The sequence below is a fragment of the Polypterus senegalus genome, chromosome 1 (genome assembly GCF_016835505.1).
Source record: "Polypterus senegalus isolate Bchr_013 chromosome 1, ASM1683550v1, whole genome shotgun sequence".
Lineage (NCBI taxonomy): Eukaryota > Metazoa > Chordata > Cladistia > Polypteriformes > Polypteridae > Polypterus > Polypterus senegalus.
In genome coordinates this window covers 107,333,105-107,354,105 of record NC_053154.1, presented here as the reverse complement: position 1 = coordinate 107,354,105, position 21,001 = coordinate 107,333,105, and the positions used below count along the sequence as shown (strand labels likewise).

Genomic DNA, 21,001 nt, shown 5'->3' with positions numbered 1-21,001 from the left:
ATTTCGGGATGCCATTCCAAAGTCTTGGTGCTATGGAGCTGAAGGCCCTGTCACCCATAGAGTGCAGGTTAGTGTGAGGCACAACAAGATTACCAGAATCAGAGGACCTTAGTAGGTTAGGTGAGCAGGAGCATAGCGATTTAGAAGGTCACTGATGTAGTCTGGTGCAAGGCCATTTAAAGCTTTGTAGGTTATTAACAGAATTTTATATTCAATCCTGTAAGACACAGGGAGCCTGTGAAGACGGAGCAGGATGGGTGTGATGTGCTCATTGCTGCTGGTTCAAGTAAGGACTCTTGCAGCTGAGTTTTGAATAAGCTGGAGCTGTGATATAAGATTAGAAGGGGCACCTGCCAGCAGCGAGTTACAATAATCGATGTGGGATGTGATAAAAGCACGGACAAGTTTCTCAGCATTAGAAAAGGAGAGGAATGAGCGAACACGAGATATTTTACGGAGATGAAAGTAAGAAAGTTTCTTAAATGTGGTTTATGTGGGCGGAATAAGAAAAGGAGGAATCAAAAATGACACCAAGATTCCTTGCATCAGAAGGTCTGATGAGATCACTGTCAAGAATGACTGACCTTTAATCTACTATAACTTGTATGTTTTTTTTAAGATGAAAACCATCTCTCTATTATATAAAAAAATCTTGGGACGAGATGAGCCCTGTTCTACGGAAGCCCTAATACGCTTCCGTACTGTTCAGAGAGGCGAGATTTGACTTTCTCAGAATGACACTTTCACATCCCGCGAGACGAGACTTTGTGCCAAGAGATTTAACCACACCCGGGGCTAACCACACCCGGGGCCGGAAAAAGACAAAGTGTAGATAACAAAGTAGAACGTCATAAAGAATTAAAAAATGTTGGTGCAATATACATGCAGAGCAGGTTAGAGATAATGGAAATAGGAAAATTCGAAAGTCTCAAAAAAATGATAATAAAGATCACATTAGCGCAAACAGAAACTATTACTTGGTGAAATAACGGAACAGTGAAAAAAGATCGAATAGTGTTTCTTCCCAACGAAGAGGCGTATCTGCGAGAACTAAAAGATTTGTTGTTTGGTGACAGGGAAATCCACATACACTGTCACGCTTGGGTCACAGAGTTGCACAGATACACGGGAGATTTTACAGACAGAAATGTTACTCAAACACTTCAAACAAACATAAGTGTCTTTCAGGAGTGAATTGAGCTCCATGTGTAGTCGGAGGGGACAGATCCATTTCGCAATTAAAAAAAAAGAAAAACTTCCTCTTCATAGGGGTGCGCCTCGGAAGCGGGACCCCCAACAGGAGCAGAGGATGTCTGGGGGAGAAGAGAGACAAGGCAGTGAGACAAAAGGACAGCTGCTGTACAGGCTTTTAAATGTTTGAAGCACTGCACGAGATGAACATCACGCGGCACCGCAGCAGCAGCAAGTCAGAAGCTGATCGTGCAGAGGAAGTAAAAAAAAAAACTGTATTTGTTTCATATCGTATAACCGTTTAAGAGGGGGATTCGGAGAAACGACCGCATCTCCTTGGGGTGCGTTTAGCTACCCCTTTCACAATGGCGCGTAGCGAAGGACTGGGGGAGTTGGCAAAGCGCTCTAGTGGTAAATGAAGAAAACCAGCACAATCATGGAAGAACATGCAATCACCACACAGAACTGAAGAAGTGGGGATTCACACCCAGTTTCCTGAAGACAGCAGCAATAACCAATGTAGCGGCCCCCAACTACCATACACCAGTACTAATAAACAATTAAGGACAAAGAAACAATAAAAAAACGTTTTTAGAATGAATAAGACACTGATTCAGTATACAGCTTTAAAGGCTAACATTCTGCAAAGCAAAACATTTGGGATTACAAAAACCAAATAAATACTGCAAGCATTTAGATGTAGCAAGTAAAATGAAATAGTCCAAACTGGTACAAATGACCCCAGCGTTGGACAATAAAAAAGCAGACGGTGCTCACCGCCGGCTGACTCCAGCAATCATAAACCATTTTATCTGCTGAACTCTGAGCTTAGACTGGGGCAGGCTGAGACATATAAAAAAGCTGAAAGTTCAAGGCACTTTCCTATTTTGCCTGCTGCACATCAGGGATCACCCTTGCACCTTAACACGCATATAAAAAAAAATAATAAAAAAAATGCCTGCCGACTACAATGGAACGTGGGAGATGGAAAGCAACGAAAACTTTGAAGGCTACATGAAAGCTCTTGGTAAGCAAAGAATCTGTGAGCGTGTAGAGTGCAGCTGAAGGCACGCCAGGCGTTAGGGCCGGCTCGTTAACATATTGAAAAGCTGTCGCCAATATTTCATACGGAGGACAGAAGCCATTTCTGCTCACTAATGCGTCAAATGTGTGTGCCTTGCAATTGCCTGACTTTGAAAATTTCCTAATAAGCATCCTTCAAAGATAAAATTAGCATTTTTTCCATCAGCGCAAAAAAAAAAAGAAAGAACGTTGAAAAAAGACATTATTAACTACTCAGTGAAAAGGCAATTTTAATTGTGTAAAAAAAACAATTTCTGAATCACTTAATATGCTTTTCTAATTAAAATAGTTTGGTTTTAATAAATAGGCCTATTAATTAAACCTAACTTATTGTAATTCACTATAAATTAACTTTTATTTTTGCTTCATTTGATATACAGCACACTGCCCCGTTCAATGTGACTATCGGTTAATTGGATTCGAGCTCCTTTGTTACAGACATAAGATCCCACGTTCGGTAAATAGATGCATGCTTGTAAATGTAAAATCGTAATCCTGCAGTGGGGTTTTGCTTAACTTTACATTCCCGACGAGTTGTTATGCTAGCCGAAAAGTTTTTTTTTAACATCCGTTGCGATTTAAAGTATGTATCTTAATAAAAGATCCTGCGTGTGCGTACGCGGCAATTTACTGAATGTGACGGATGTAAGGTGGGATGGTAAGTTGCTCTATTGTGCTGCTCTGGTCTGCTTTCTGGGTATCCACGTGGAACGAACGTGAGTGTTTACATGCTAATGAATGCAGACGTTACTGAAACTATAGCCACTTTTCAAGCGCATTACTACCCTACAGATAAGCGGCAAGACGGTACAACGGTTATCAGGTAAATGCTGGGGCACATCGTTAGAGTCAGCGATATAAGAGCATGCGCGGTCATTGTGCAAAGTTCGCGAGATCTTTGGTGTTTCCTTTTTCATTAATCTTTTCCTTCAACTCTAGACTTTCATTTTCTTCAACATCCAAATATACATCAGCGTTTTGAAATTGTCCTGGTGTGAATAAGCGTTTATATGTAAATATGACTGAGCTGCTGTCTTACGCCTGAGCTACTGGAACCCTTGCGCTTAAGCTGCTGCAGCCAACTCTGTGTTTCAGTTTAAAAAAAACTGGGCACGTAAATGAATGAATAAATAAAACGCTAGACGTTTAGATTAAGGTCATACGAAAAATATGGTTGGAAAAGGGTAGACACGGTGGAGCAGTGATCAGCTCGGCAAGAATACACGCATTAGGTTCATGATTCAAATGCGCTATTTTTACTTCTAAATAAAGTGACAGTAGGCTACACTTGTACTTCCAGCTCCCACTCCCCTTTGCCGATCGCTATCGGGGTGGGTCGGGGGAATGTATGGGATATCCTGTCATCTGTGCGTTTAAGTTCGAGTTCATGTTTGAATGGGCTGGTCCAATGGGAGTGGAGTTGCGGACGGATTTATTTGTCGAGAGATCAGAAATGCTGCCAAGTGTCCCAGGCAGAATATTGCTGAAGACAAATGGCTGGCCGTAGTCTCGTATAAAAATGTGGTGCTAATTCTAACAAAATGCATTGGTATAACATCAGTTGAGGCTGATACTTTATCAAAAATGACAAGTGTGTAATATTTGTCCTTATTCTTTAGTACTAGTGTGTTGTACTGTGTTAGCCATTATGGATGTAAAGAGAAGTCAAGCAAAGTGACACCTTTTATTGGCTAACGAGAAAGATTACAATATGTAAGCTTTTTCAGACAAGATGTAATCATGATTTGATTACATCTTGCCTGAAGAAGGGGCCTGAGTTGCCTCGAAAGCTTTCATATTGTAATCTTTTTAGTTGTTTATATCAGAAATTTAAAATGTAAATGCACAATAAAGATTCTAAATGGCACTTTACTGTGTTGTGTGGTTCTAAATTGAACCATCGCTTGACAAAGAATGGTTTCATTTTATGAAGAGTTCTTTGCATATAAAGATTGTTCTTTGGGCTTTGTAAAGGTTTGTAATGTGTGGAAAAACTAATCCTTTAATGTACAGTGGGCTAACTAGCAGATTACAACAGATCAAGAAAACTTGAACTTAGCCTGTGTAAGCCTGTGTAGCAACAGTCCTTTTAAAGTCAGGAACACAGAGATATTTTGTAAATCATGATCTAAAAAAAATAAAGGATCTTTCTATAACATTCATTATGGATAGCTCTTTAGGCCTTACAGCATCGCTCCGAAGAATCACTATGACATTTTCATTTTTGAGTGTAGGTCAGTTTTATTGCAGTAAGACATGGCATTGTGACACATTATGTATTATTCTTTAATATTTTTAAATGATGCAACATCTTTTTCAGTAAGCACCATCGCTTAGAACTTAAATTAAGACAAGATTATGATACAGAAATCAAGGTTTACAGAGGCAGCTCAGATATTAGATTGCTCTCTTTCTCATGGGTGGGGGTTGATTTGATTTAAACTTCGTTTTAAAAAATTTGACTTGCTTGTATGGAATGTTATTTTCTTTTAATAAATTCAATAAAATGTTTTAAAAATATATTAGATAAATAACAAGCATATCTGAAACCCTGGCAACCTCAGAATATGACATTCATTGTTTTAATGCTAACAGCTATCAAAGCTATTCATAAGCTAATGCTTTTACCAATGATGAGTGCATGGCATCAGTAAAAAAATGTATAAAAAAAAATTCCATTTTCACTTCAAGTTGAATTTTCCAAAAATAGCAAAGTAATTTTCCATTCATTCCTGTTGGGGAGTGCTGGTAGTGCTATTAATTCACAGATTGTGTCCTGAGTTTAACTCCTGCACCTGATTTTTGTGTACTTGTGTCTATCAGGCTTTTCCTCCTGGTACACTTGAGCTGTGCATGTTATGTTAAGTGTAGGTGTTAAGAGATATGCATGTCAGGTAAAGTTTAAGTGTGGATGAGTGTGACGATGTGGGTTCTGGCTCCACGCTCCCATGGCTGTTTGGGAACCCTTGAACCCAACATCGTCACATTTGGTGGCAGCGGTGGGATGAGCTAGCAGTGGAGGCCAGAAGAGGAGACAGAGCAGCAAGTGGGATTGGTAACTGACTTTGTGGAACCCACGTACCCAAGCCGGAGGAAGACATTTTTAAGAGACTGAGCTTTTTAAGGACATTTATTTATTGCTGTCGTTTTTAATTGTCTTTTAAAGTTCTTATTCTTTTAATGTCCTGTTTTATGAAGGGGGCTTGGGTTTGTTTTATTGTGGGGAATTGTTTTAGTGCTTTTATTATTTTAGTGCAGTGTAGAGTGGCCGAGCTGTGGACCTGAGCTCCAGTTGCATTGGGTTGGCAGTGGTGTGGAGCCTTCCCATGCAACTGGAGTTTTATGGGGGGTGGAATGTGGTGTTATGGGTCCACAGCTCGTTGAGAAAAGGCCATTCATTTTAAATAAATAATCACCGCACCCGAGGCGGCTTCGTGAGGGGGGCGTTGTTGTAGCGAGCCGCGGGGCAGTCGGCGATGTGGGTGTTTCTCACGTAGTGCACAGGTGAGGAACTGCCCACATCCGTGATTGCTCCCGTGGCTAATGCTACAGCTGTGATGGCCCCTCACGTTATAAAAAAGAAGCGCAAGTCGGTTGTGGGTGTAAAAAAAAAAGGAGATGAGGACAGAGGTTACAGGGAGCGAGGAAGCAGGCGGTGCGTGAGTGTGGTGAGCGCGGTGAGCGCGCGATCGAGCGCTCGTGGGCAGCTGCGAGGAAGCTGGGTGTTAGGCCGAGACCCAGGCGTTTGAGTTGAGGTTGCTCCCGCTGAGTGACCAGGTAGCGGGAGTGCCTAGAGGAAAGCGACGAGCCGCAGAAGGCCGTGGAAAGGCAGCGGAAGTCGGGAGGCTTGGTGGTGGAGTCCCCAATGTGTGCGTCCTGGTCATTGGTGGACATCAAGTCTCGGGGACTGGGATGAGTGCCATACCGGAGCCAGGGATCGGGAGGTCTCCAGTCTCGCGAAAGTGTAGAGGAGGGCAGCTGCAGAGAGCGTCTTGCCTGCTGCTTGGCCCAAACGGGATAAGCAGGTGAGACGCTAATAAACGATGCACCGGATTTGTTGTTGTTTTAAGACTGCTTCCTAGAGAAGATTTTAACCTCTGGTTTTACAGGATTGTTTTTCTATTGAAAATGACATGCATTATGCCATACAGATCTTTCTATTCTTAGCCATGCTGTTACTAGCACTAATGATACATTCCTCTTATGTGTACTCTGCTATTTCCTACCTTTCCCAAACGCCTTTTAATATTCTGGCCTCCTTTATTTCATCTTCCTCTTTCAAGTGAGCTCTTATTCTCACTCTACTCACCTTTACTGTCCCAGAGTTCTCTTAAAGAAAGTATCTATCTATCTAATCTATCTAATCTATCTAATCTATCTAATCTATCTATCGTCAAACTGATGATTTCAAGTTGCACTTCCAGGTCCGCTTAAAACCTGGAAAAGTACAAATCTCAAAAACTCCATAAAATAACTGTAGATATTACTTCCTGCAGACTTGTGTATAAAGATAACCCTGCAGGAGTGAGATCAGTGGTTTTCACAGCCAAGTCCTCCAGGCCTTATTTACATAGGTAGTGTTCTGAACTCTTTCTTAGGTGGATTTTCAACATCTCGTCCATGATCATGATCTAGAACACATCCAAGACAGGACAACCTGAACAGCGTAGTCACTCCAACACTTAGCTTTTGATTACAACATGTAAATGGACCAGGCCATGGTCTGTAGCCCCAGGAATCTTAAATTGGATTAAGCAGATTTGAAAGTATTATGGTGTGTTAGTATTAATAAAGATTATTTTCTGTCTGCACATCTCTATTCACTTCTGGGGGTAAGAACTTGGGTGTATGCAAGATTTCGTTGTATTGACTTGAACAACAGTAACAATTCGAAAGTCTTATAATAGAACCACTTAAAAATCAGACATGAAGAAATGATGCATAACTCTGAAGGCCACAAGCTGCAGTAAGTATTTTTCACATTGATTACTTTATAGTGACACATCAGCTTTCTCACCCTTAGGCCTGCCTGCACTTGGAAAGCAAATTATTTTAGCTTTAATTTCTAAGGAATTTTCCTATACTCCCCATATGTAACATGTCTTTTCTGTGTTATTTATCAGCTAACTATTGGATGCCTCTTACTTCTCATCTTAGCATCATGTCAAGTTTCTATTTTATACCTTGTATGGTTGAAGTATTATTTTCATGAATAAAATGACTTTGTTTTTATGTTCTAATATCCCATTTTTAAGTAATTTTGGAAAGATTTGTGTAGTAGTAGCAGTTGTGAGTAAAGAATAGTAAGTGCACAGTGAAATCCTTACTTTCATGTCTGACTAAATCGTAACACGCTGCCACTTTCCAGCTCCATGATAAATAAGGAAGCGTTAAAGATGCTGTGTATAACATAATATTATTTAATTGAAATAGTTTGCCCATTGTGCTGCTTACCGATGTTTGCACTTGATCAATTACACAACTAATTCTTAAACCTTGTGGAAAAAAACATAATAGAGTTAACACAGTTATTGTGCTGGAGAACTATGAAGCAGGACCATGTAGCCTCCATATGGCCACAATGCTTCAATGAAACACTAGCTGTAAGTGTGCCCTACTGGCCTCCCAGAATACAAACTCAGGTTGTCCTTGTGTCTGTAGTAAACATTTTGTAGACACTTGACCAGATCTCAAGTACGAGCTTTTATAGTCTGGACTTTTAAATCCAATACCAACAACAGACAGACCCCTACTCAGAACTTTACAAAATTTGGGATATGCATCTAGGAATCAGAAACAAAGATTGTTTTTGAATTTTTAAGTTAAAGTTAGCTTTTAATGCTCAAAACTTTCAAAAGTAACTCAATAAAAAATGCACTGCATAAAATAACAAGTAATTAATTCACCCTAACAATTTATTATACTTTTGTCATGATTCCATTCCCTCAGATCTGTTTTGCAACATTTTACTTCATTTTCAGCTGAGTGGTTGAAGTGGATCCCCACTGTCTATGTGAAGCACTTTGAATAGGTTAGAAAAGCACTATATAAATGTAATTAATTATGATTTTTTTAAGTGCTTTTATCATTCCCCTTATAATAGGGCTGGGACCAGCATGCTGTGACCTCAAGGACCTGATCATTTAGTGTGCTGTCCTTTACTCTGAGAGTCTCTTTTTACTAATGGATAAATCCTACTGTGCAGATCTGAGAATTCCAGCTTCATATGCCATTTTGTATTTTTTCTTTTTCTATTTTTTTAGATATTGACTTTGCAACACGTAAAATAGCTCTACACCTGAATCAGACTAAAGTGTTTTCTCAGAACGGTGATAAATTTGAGACAAAAACACTGAGCACATTCCGAAACTATGAACTGAATTTTACTGTAGGAGTCGAATTTGAAGAGCACACCAAAGGGCTGGACAACAGGAAGGTCCAAGTGAGTATTCTCTGCTTTTTTCAGATCATCAATAGTATCTCTCTTTTGGTTTCAATGTCTAAAACCTTTGTTTTGAAAATCATCACTTCCTTCAGTATGAGAAAGCAAATGCTCAGATTGTGACTTGTATCACTTGTATGCTTTTATATTGTATTCCTAAGTACTGTACTACACAATAGACTCATAATCGGAAGTGTGCTTAGTAATAATAATTCTATATAACTCTTTAAAAATGAACCCCTCTTTTCATAGACACTTGTGACGTGGGATGGCGATAAACTAATCTGTGTACAGAAAGGCGAAAAAAAGAACAGAGGTTGGAAACACTGGATTGAAGGTGACAAACTACACTTGGTAAGTTGGCCCAACATAGAAGGTCTACAGACGCATCTCCTTTATATGTAGCATAGCCTGAATGTGGATACTATTACATGATGTGAAGGTTACGGAGGAAGGTGAAACAGGTGAAGATATCAAAACTAAATTTTAATTTAGAACATGCATATAATAGGAAGTGATAAACACAGACATAACACAAAGTATTCAACAATTATAAAGGAAAGAAGAAATTCTACCCCTGTGGGCCTGCCTGAAAAGGGCTGAAAAATGACTTTCCTTTATAATCCTGTTTAATAAAAGAGGGTATAAAATATTTGCCGACCAAAAGTAACTCTCCACAAACCTCTCCTTAACCTATCCCTCCCATCTTTGTAATACCTGGCCTTTCTCTTCCACTCAGTAGTTACCTGCTTTTCTTCTTCCTCCTGAACACCTTCACTGGAGATCTGTTTGTAAGAACAACAACAACAACATTTATTTATATAGCACATTTTCATACAAAAAGTAGCTCAAAGTGCTTTACATAATGAAGAAAATAAAAATAAAAGACAAAATAAGAAATTAAAATAAGACAACATTAGTTAGCATAGAAAAGGAGTAAGGTCCGATGGCCAGGGTGGACAGAAAAAAACAAAACAAAAAATTCCAGATGGCTGGAGAAAATAAGCTTTAAACATCCTGCCAGGAGTTACTTTCAATGTAAATATTTCCAGTATTTCAGGAGGTATGATTGCCTTGTGGAACTTCTGAGACAATCACCCAGAACTCCACATGGCAGTCCTAGGTAATCCTGAGCTTTGTTTCACATCCAAGAAGGCAGGCAAGCCTCAGACAGCATGTCCTCCTTAGCATCTGTCACATGCCTCCATATTTTGTTAAGGCAACCCTTAGTGCCTGCTTTTCTGGACAAAAGACAGGTCCAAAATGTGTGTACACAACTTTTCAGGGAAAAGATGGGATTTATAAAAAGAAAACTTGACGGGAGAACTAGCGTATATTTAGAGCAACTCTGACCTATCTGTCCGCAACATTTCAAAGAAACTGGGAAATGATGACACTCTTCATCAAGCAGGGAAATGCAGCCAAACCAGCTAAATGATGATCCACGCACACAATAAGCCATTATTATAATGTACATGGACGTGACAAATATATTAAACCTAAATGATGTACAGACTGTATTTTAGTTCCCTTTTAAGAGGGCCAATTCTGCATATTTGAATTGAAGAACTTTTTTGTTTTTTTACCGGTTTATATTGGCTACCTGTTGTCACTTGTCAGGCAATTTGCTGACAGATCAATAATATCCCAGTCAAGCTCAACTCCATCATACCCATTCTTCCAGAAGCCTTTAATGGAATGACAAGGCACTACATTTAGTTTTCATATGGTGCGGGTGTAAATATATAAAACAACATTTTTGGCAGCATAAAAAGTTTTCCTAACGTAACTGGATCACTTTATTGTACTCATATTGCAACAAGAGCAACTAGCAAGAATAAAGCTGCTTTTGTTAGCCATAAGCAGTGACATTCCATTAATACACAAGTCGTCTGTGATGCCATAATGAATCTGACAAATGTTGTGGCTCTGTGGAATGGGTGAAGCCATGAATCATTTATTCATCCGGAGGGAGGCTGCTTTGCCAGCAAATGAAGATCTGCAGCATCATGACTGCAAATGTATGAGGTTTATTAGCATAGTCCATATATGGTCGTTTGAGAATGGCAGCTGGACAGCAACTGAGGTGCATTCACATACATATATTTACAAGACTAGCAGAATACCCGCGCTTCGCAGCGGAGAATAGATATCTACATATACACACACACACACATATATATACCTATCTACATCATATATACACACACACACAAATTATATGTGTGTGTGTATATATATATATATATATATATATATATATATATATATATATATATATATATATATATATATATATATATATATATATATATATATATACACATACATACATACATATATATACACATACTTGTGTGTATGTTTGTATGTGTCTATATGTGTGTGTATAGCTTTGGTCACTGAGTGCAAGGGAAAAATAATAAAATATAGTCTATAAGTTATTAAACAGTAAAACATTAACGTTTCAAGAAGTACAGGTACATTGAGCACTACTGGAGTGGTTGGGTAAACTACATTTTAAAGACTGTGTAACACAACAGGTAAGTAACTAACAGCAGCTAAAATGTATATGGATCATCTCTCGGTAGTAGATCCCTTTTGAAAGGCGCTACACGACGGCTGTGGTATAGAAATTACATTTTCTATGTGAACGTTCAAATTTGTGCCTCTGGTAATGTGCCTTACCGGCAATTAAAGAAAATTAGTTTTGTGTCCTCTGCAGTGTTGAGAGAAAGGCTTTGGTTTGGGATAAAAGGAAAAAAAGGTGTAAAGAAAGGAAAGTTGCCTTTTTCTTTTATATAGTATAGAGAGATGTGTTTGCTGACGTTATGATCGCCTTTTGGGGACAGTCGCGGTGGGTCTTGTGTAGACTGGTGAGACGCCCCGCCATTAATCGGCTGTGATGGCACTGTCAGTCCTCCACTCGTGTGCGTGTTTCATAATCCGAGGTGAGGACCTCATAATCGTATACGTGCAAAAGAAAGTGTGAATCGCCTTAATATTATTTTGCCGTGGTGTAGAAAAGGGTCCCGTGTTTGCACTTGTCTGGGCTATAGCGCAGGGGAGGATGAAAAAATTAAAAGTGCTCACTTTGACTTAAGGCAGAAGCGCAGTCAGCATCTCAAAGGCCGGCACAGCTATTCACGCGTGCTGGCTGCTCGACTTTTGCTGGGCAGGAGACCCCAGTTTTTGTACACACGTTCATGATATCAAAAGTCTCAGCACTCTTTGGAGGTCATTCATATATATATATATATATATATAGCAAAATACCCGCTCAGAGCGAGAAGTAGTGTGTTAAAGAAGTAATGAAAAGAAAAGGAAACATTTTAATAATAACGTAACATGATTGACATTGTCATGAGTGTTGCTGTCATATATATGCCTGCCTAAATAAGTCACCCTCGCTTTGCTCTTACTTTTTACCGTTCATTTAATCATGGCTAGTGGCGGAAAAATTATAAAATGGAAGGAGGATGGCTTTACCAAAACAATTATTGATGGCGAATCGATTATTCATAAAGCTTGAATTGGTGATCTGTTTTTCTGTGTTAACCTCATATTTTTCAGACTTCTTCTCAAACTAAGGTGGTGCGAGGGTAAAATGAATCGGGATGCGCTGATCAATGTAATCGGTGTACCAGGAAATCATGCATTGACAAAAGCTCCCTTTGCTTGTAATGCAAAGTGTGATTAAATGCATTATTTTTTAACGCGTTATGGAGCACATGCATCGAAGCTTCTCAGCTGTGCTTGTGCTAAGAAAAGGAAAGATTTTAAAAATAACGTAACACAATTGTCAATGTAACCTTTTGTAAGTAGTGCCTGGAGGATTCAGTGTGGAGAAACTCTAGAGACAGCGTGTGTATTAACTTGTGGATTTTTCTGTGAGTATTTGGTGGCAGTCTGACGAAGTTGCTTTGAAAGATGGCATTAGCCGCGGAGCTCAGCTCAGACCGAAATTAGATGAATGGGAGGGGAGATGATGACGTGAATCCCCCACCCGCTTTAACTGTCAATCCCCCACAAACACAGTCTCTCGGAATTTGCATAAGCACACCCCTTCACCTACAATTTTAACTTAGTTACAAAGTGATCAAAACTCTTGTTTATATCCTGCGTCCTCTCATTAAACTTGTATCCCGCATTACCTGTGGGCATGTGAAACGCCAGCGGTAGCCTGTCTATGAACTTAATTTAAAGTTTAGGTTTACACCTTGCTTTCTTTCCGAGGTAGCAGCACTCATAAATATGGTAGTATATGTCACTCGCTCGCTTCTTATTGTTTCGCTGCCTTCTCAATTATATAATGCATGTTTTCTTAAGCGCTTTTTGGAGGTCTTCCTGGTTTTCTACGCACTGCGTTGACAGTCAGTTCACGTGATTACGTGGGAGGCGTGATGATGTCACACAACTCCGCCCCCCCACGTCATTCCAGCTCAACTCCATTACAGTTAATGGAGAAAAATACCTTCCAGTTATGACCATTAGGCGTAGAATTTCGAAATGAAACCTGCCCAACTTTTGTAAGTAAGCTGTAAGGAATGAGCCTGCCAAATTTCAGCCTTCTACCTACACGGGAAGTTGGAGAATTAGTGATGAGTGAGTGAGTGAGTGAGTGAGTGAGTGCTTTGCCTTTTATTAGTATAGATAACTGTGATTCATAAAGGTAAATGTACGTATGCCAGTTTTTTTTTTTGTTTTTTTTTTACATTTTCCTGTTTTTTGGCATATGCTTATTTGTACACTTGAATACATGCAAAGTTTTATAAAATGAACCCAAATTATTTTAAGTGAAATAAGACAAACATTTTTTTTAAGCAGCTAGCCTAGAATGGTCAAGTGATAAATCATACACCCTTTTATACAGGGTGTCCCACTCGGGAGTACAACTTTAAAAATGCGAATTACTCGCAAACACGTGAACGTAAAGGTGAGCTGTAAGAACTGAACATACCTGTATTTAGTGGAAAACAAGTCCACATTATAAAAGGTGCTGAAAATGTCCTCCCCCAATGTCCGCGCACAAGGAAACGCGAAGCTCCATATTTGAGAATGTCCTCTGCAACATGTCACTGTCGATGGCAGCAATTTCACGCTCGATGTTTGCTTTCAGTTGTTCGATGGTCCTGGGTTTGCTTGCATAAACCTTGCCCTTTAAATATCCCCATAGAAAAAAATCTGGTGGAGTTAAATCGGGCGATCGAGTTGGCCACAAACCTTTCGGGATCACCCTGTCTCCAAAAAACGATCGAATCTCTTCCATACTGGTATGAGAGGTATGGCACGTTGCCCTGTCCTGTTGGAAGTAACCTTCTTGAAGTTCGTAGTCGTCCAGTTGTTTCACAAATTCGTCAAATATAGACAAGTATTGCGTGCTTGCTTTCACCACTCTGCAAAGTTGGTGTCTGGGGCTAGACAGCCGTCTGCGCCTGGCCGGCCGCTGCAACATCTGGGGCCGCCGCTATAGTGCCCGCCTCTTTGTGATGCAGAATCAATTCTTCATTAAATAAGGAATATTTTGAACCTTGTTGTATGATGATACATGCACGCGTTGCAGAGTAATTCACATTTTTAAAGTGAGTGGGACACCCTGGTATTACTTTCATACTCCTAGGCCACAAAGGAGCCATGCTGCCTGCCTGAGACACCTGTCTAAAGCAAGTTGTACTATAACAGAACACATCTTCAGTAGTGATGTGCACATCAGGCTTCAAAAACAAAAAAAATAATTTGGTCATGTGGCTAATTATATTTATAGCCAGTGTAACAAAGCGCCTGACCTGACACAGATGGACACGGAGGCACGTATAAAAATAAACAAACTTATTTTTTTTCACCTGTGGGTGCACGTCTTCCCCGTGACCCACAGGCAATACACAGTCCCAAAGCACAACTCCACCACACAGTAACAACCTTTCCTTTCTTTACCACCACTCCTCCTCAAGCTTCATCTCGTTCCTCCCAACTCTGGCCCTTTGAGTGGTGGTGGCTGGGCCCTATTATAGCCCACCCGGAAGCATTCCAGGTGATTGACCACCTGGTCCTGATTGCACTTCCGGGTGGGGCTAAAGACTTGTCCAGCTGGGCTGTTGGAAGCAGACAGCCCCCCCAGTGGCCACCCTGGGCCCCAACCAAGCTGTGGAGGACTCCATCTCCCATGGAGCCCTGTGGGTGGTTGGGGAATCACCGTCGGCCAGGGAGGCTGCCACCAAGCGTCCCGGGGGAGGTATTGGACTGCCCATGGTGGCTCCCCCGGAACATAAGCAGCAGGGGCGTCCTTCACATCTCACACCAGCTATCATCTGAGATAAATAAGTGGTTGTGTTATGCTTTACCATATTATCATCTGTGAATTTGTATAGTATGTTACTTTGTAATGACATAAACCGTAAAAAGTGCTTCAAAACATATATTTCCAGTGTCATATTAATGTGTCTGTACGATTTTAAAATAAAAATATTATATAATATAAGTAGATGTCTGCTACTAATTGTATAATTGTTATAATTAGCGCTAATAGACAGAGAGTATGCAAATAGGATTAAAAGCAGAGCAAGTAAGAAATGAGGCTTGACACTGTTTTGTTCTTGCTTGTTTATTCCAGGAGGTGACGTGCGAGGACCAAGTGTGCCATCAGGTTTTCAAGAAGAAAAATTAAAGCTTTTTTAGTATCTTTTTGTTTGTGTCTTTAACACAGTAAGTTTTAATAATAAAGTGAAAAAATTTAGTCATGTGCTTGATTTACCAATATAGGTACACATAATACACTTGATCTGCTGCCATCTGGAAGGCAGGAACCAGAACTGGGTGGAACGCAAGACCATTGTAAGCCACATACATATAAGCATATATCAATCACAGTGGGTCAATTTAGAACAGATTAAGAATTTAGGTATTTTAATAACCCTGATATTGTGTTAAGTTGGATTTAATTGAATGGTGACTCTATTTGAACTAGTATGTGTGAGATCATAAGAGTGCCTTGAGATTGACTAAATTTACTTTCTGGGTTGGAGTCAGCATTTTAATTAATTGCTGCAGCTCATCACTACCATAAAGAGATAGAATGAGCCACACTAATTTGGCCCTCCACAAATAAATGTAAGAGTGTAGATGAACACAGAATGTGATGGACTGGCATTCAGTCCAGAGGTGACACCAGGCTTGCACCCGTTGCTGCCATGCGAAGATCTGCCTCCTTGTGACCTTGTAATGAAAAGGCAGATTAAGAGAAAATATGAATAGATTATTTGTCTCACTAATAATACTTTAGTCAACAGTAAGGTGCATGACTGCACTATACAATGTACTGCCATCTAATTGAGGTTTTAATCCTTTCCTTGAAATCTGTGCAGCAAGGAGAGACTCCAGTGATCAGCACACCAATGACAGAAAAGCAAATTCATAAAATGATGGACTGTTGACAACACAAATACAAGGGTGAGCCATAAATTATCCACACTATGGTTACATTAAAACCTATGTTGGCAGCACTGTCTTATCAGCGCTTTCCGTATGAGGTCCCTTTCTCCCCAGTCACTGCTGTGCAGGTGTGAACGTGTGACGTCAGATCATTTATAACTGCTTGCGAGAAAAAATGGCTGCCCCACTTCAAAATTTGCACGAAAGAAGAACAACGTGCAGTGATTCGTTTTTCGTGGTCTGAGGGTGTGCCTGGTGCTGATATTTTTTGAAGACTTTGTTCACAGTATGGAGAAAGTGTTTTGTCCCGAAGAGGTGAGTATGAATAGATAGAGAAGTTCAAGGAAATTTCACACAAGTGTCAGCCATGAAGAAGGAGCCGGATGCCCGTCCACGTCCATGAATGATGACAACATTGAGCGTGCACATGAAATGATTCTGTTGAATAGACGAGAGACACTAAATGATATGGCAAATCATTTGCAAATCCGCCATCACTCTGCCTACGCAGTAATACATGACAAACTTGGTTTTCGAAAAGTTTGTGCGAGATGGGTAACGAAACAACTCACAGAAGAGCACAAACCGAAGCGTCTGCAAACAAAATTTGGACCAATAATCTAAGGAAGGTGAAGGTTCTTGCATGGCAATGCATGTACGCATACCGCTGTCAACACTACTGACACTATGCAAAAACTTCGTTTTGAGGTGTTAATGCATCGTCCCCATAGTCCTGATCTTGCCCCATTGGACTATGACCTGTTTGTTCTCCTGAAAGAAACCCTACGAGGACGAAGAATCACGTCTGATGAAGAGGTGAAGACAGCTGTGCATTCGTGGATCGCAGCTTAGCCTAAAACATTATTTATGAAGGAATACGAAAGCTTGTTCACAGATGGACAGATGGAGATTGTGTAAAAAAATATTTATTTGTCTTTTCTGAAAGTTGATTAAAATAAATTCTGTGAATAATTTTTGCCTCAACCTCGTATTTCCTGGTATTCAGTCCAGGGGTGACACCAGGCTTGCACCTATAGCTGCCATGCAAAGATCTGCCTCCTTGTGACGTTGTAAGTTGACACTTGTAAGGGAGTGTTAGTGTGTGTATGATACTGTCCGCCAAAATTGTCTACATTTGTATTTAGTGCTGCAGAGATAGACTTTAACTATCTTTGGGTATGAGTGTTGCCCAAAAAAATGTTTCAAACCTTTCTTTCTCCAGTAAAAATCAATGTATGGAGCCTGTTCTTTAGTGAATTTGAAATGTCCTTCTTTCTAACTGCAGTTCTATGGAACAATATGCTTCCTAAAATATGCACAATTTGCTCCAAAATGGAATTGTCAGGTGAAGCAGTTTTACACAGCAGACTATAACTGAATTTATTTTGGTGGAGAATGAATTGGTAACATTCAGAGGTGGTTAAAATGGATTTCCCCCAGTCTGGAGCCCTAAGAGCTGAAATCTGCGGAAAAAGGTTTGGGAGCAATTGCAAGGTTATTCTAGACAATAAAAAGTGGATTTCAGTACATAGCAGAAGGGGATATGAATTTTCATTTCTCACTTGAACAAGCTGTTGAAGTTAATGGTGAATACAATATACAGTATAAAAATGAGGAGTCTAGCTAATACATCTGGATTTGCTAAGAATATGTTCAAACAATTCTATTTTAATTTAGTATCAGTAGACACTGTATTACAAAACTTTCCAGGCAACCCTCATAGATAATGTTAACAGATACTTATTGATCACAAGAGGAAACTGCAGTGGTACGGAAGCCAACACACAAAAATTATTGAGAATATGTTCAAGTTGTATACACTCAAGTAAACAAGCAAATAAGATAAATAAAATATTGACAAGTAAAATATTAAAAACACATTATATTCCTGGAGAATGTTCACATGTTCCTTGGGCAAGAAGAAAGTTATTGAAGATAGATAATCCTGGTCAGTTCAGCCCATTGTACTGCTACCACAATACTCTCCATGGAAAGCAGGGAAAAATGAGGAAGATGATGATGAAAATGACATGACACTAGAGCTGGGAAAACAGGGTTCAGAAAATCGATAAAGGGACTGTTTCCAACAAGATTGTGATCTGGTGTATATGAATGTGAGCACACGTGTAAGATAGACTTGGATTTGCCTAGCATTGACAGGAACGGTGGGCCTGGTATACAGTATAATGGAATAAAAGAAAATAACCCATTTGCACACAATGTATTTGTAGACCTCACCTAATAATGTGCCGAGTGACATGTGGACAATTCATCCTTAAACAAATAAAACAAATGTCCAATACAAGGCGCAAAGCAAAATAAAAAAAATGTTTATCAATTACAGCATTTATCTGAGATGATCAAGCAAAAGAGAGCAAACATTAATCATTAGTAATAATCTAAAAGGATTTCTTCTCACAGTCCTTTCAATCCATTAATTAACTCTACATCACAGACTACCCACTAAATCTGATTTGAAATATGCTTTGAGCCTACAGTATAAAGTCATCCTCAGATGTCAGAGGGAGGTGGGCTCCTTTTTCTCCTGAGCTGCTTCTTTTTTAACTTGTGAGTGCCCTCTAGTGCATTCTACTGGCACTACAAAACAATCAATTCTATTCTACAAAACATATAAAGCTCACAGAATGGCAACAGCTGTGGCTGATTTGGGTAAACGCCGGAGCCATATGTGCATCCCACATCATTTGAAATATGATTTATTAATATCTTCTTAATTTTTTGATTAGTACTGCGATCTCTCTCAATTTTGTCAGCCAATTAGTTTATAAAAGGCAATCAATTTGACATTATTCAAGTAATGTGGTATGCCTGTGCCAGGCTCCCATATTAAATGGGATTCTGACTGGTGATAGAGTCTCATACCGCCAGCTTAAATAAAAGTATGCTTACTCAGACCTTTAAGGGCATTTTAAAAAGCTGCCATAAATAAATAAGCAACTCAATAAATAAATTAAACAGCAGATAAGAAGGAATGGTGACCACCAGAACTAAAAAAAATACGAGCTGAAACACTAGTGTTGTAACATTGTATCGCTTTCACATGTGTCTCACTTGCATGTATATTGGTTTCACTAAGTCACATTTATTTTGTAAAAATTATTTCACAGATAGAACTTTATTTCTAGCGGGTACTATCAGTGACTAGCCAGATGCCAGATCAATTCTAATTTTAAATAAGACTAATAACTAGTAAATAAGTTCAGAAACAAAAAGAAAAACAGTGAGAAATACAGAGCATCTGTAAAAAGGCTGCTGCTTGCACAGCACCCAGAAGTTACATTATTATAGTCAGCTTGGTCTACTTTCTTTTGAAAATCTAACCAAGGTGGAAAATGGACAATAAAGAAACAATAAAAAAATTAGTTTGCTGAATTTTTGTTACTTGGTGGTCCTATGGGGCACTGGATTTGAATCTGCACTGTTGCTGCTTCATTCCCAGTTTTTGATTGGTTTCACACTTGCAGTTATAACATTTTTTTAAGTTTGATTTTATGTTTTTTTTTTTTTCCTTTGGGTAAGAGAAAAGAGTCTGTTCTACCCTTTCTTACATACTACGTCTGTACTATGAGACCAGTCTAGCCTATCATTGATGAGGAACCCCAAGTAACTGCAGCAGTGTACCACTGCCACATCCACCGTGAATAGCGACTGGAGACTCACTCAAAAGTCAATAACCAGGTCCTTCATGTTGCTCATGATAAGTTGCAGACTTTGTTCTCTTTGCAGCAAGAAGCAGAGTTCTCCACCTGATTCCTATATTTTGTCTCATCCCAATTATCAATACACCCCATTAGTGCAGAAACATAAGAAAGATTTTGCAAGTGACATGACCTTCTGTTATATGTACAGCCGAGGTGTACAACCTGAAGAGAAAAGGTAACAGAACTGTTCCTTGTGGTGCTCAGAAGTTACTCACACCATCTTAGAGACACAGTCCTTGAGTCTAAGAATGCCATTGGTGACGAGGATGGATAGGATTAGAAACGAGTACATTAGAGGGTAAGCTCAAGTTGGACGGTTGGAAGATAAAGTCAGAGAGGCGATATTGCACTGGTTTGGACATGTGCAGAGGAGAGATGCCGAGTATATTAGGAGAAGGATGCTAAGGGTAGAGCTGCCAAGGAAGAGGAAAAGAGGAAGGCCTAAGCAAAGGTTTAAGGATGTGGTGAGAGAGGACATGCAAGTGATGGGTGTAACAGAACAAGATGCAGAGGACAGAAAGATATGGAAGAAGATGATCCGCTGTAGCAACCCCTAAGGGGAGCAGCTGAAAGAAGAATAAGAAGTTCATTATAAAGTCATATTTTTTATGTTACTTGTATTTATGCATTTTTGCTATTGTTCTGTTTATTTATTAACTATCAATGTAATGTACATTCTCCTTTGTTTCTTGTGTTCTGTTGGTGGACCCACACACAGTAGGGGCCACCCTGATGTCACCTATGAAGGATCAATCTCAACCTATATCTGTTTGAAACTGAGAAGCAAGGCCTTTAATGGTTCATTGATTGTTGTTCTAGAGTATATTTGTAAGTATTGGTTTTTCTAGTTTCTTGGATTTTTTGCTTCTTTGGATTTCTAGTAAGTGTTTCTTCATTTATGAGAGCTTTGTTTTAGACTTGTCTCTTTTAGTCAGATGATACACAGCTCCTCTCCCTAGAGGTGCATTTGCGTGTATTTTTGTATTGTGACATTTATAATACATATTGAACCTTTGAAGCCAAAATACCTTTTAGGCTTGGGTAGACTGAAGCCGACTAGTGAGCTTGGGATCAGGATGCTTGGAGTGAGGCCTGTTTCTGGGCAAACTAGGGCCAGGCCTTGTTTATGGGACTT

The 21,001-nt window shown here is 39.5% G+C and overlaps 1 protein-coding gene across 1 annotated transcript; it reads left to right on the top strand.

The window, feature by feature from the left end:
* The first annotated feature begins 2,090 nt into the window (after positions 1 to 2,090).
* Positions 2,091 to 15,431, top strand: LOC120518081 (retinol-binding protein 2-like). Its single transcript, XM_039740675.1, has 4 exons — positions 2,091 to 2,218; positions 8,538 to 8,716; positions 8,969 to 9,070; positions 15,327 to 15,431. The coding sequence occupies exons 1-4, from the start codon at positions 2,146 to 2,148 to the stop codon at positions 15,378 to 15,380; spliced, it is 408 nt and encodes a 135-aa protein (XP_039596609.1). The 5' UTR covers positions 2,091 to 2,145; the 3' UTR covers positions 15,381 to 15,431.
* The last annotated feature ends 5,570 nt before the right edge of the window (positions 15,432 to 21,001 follow it).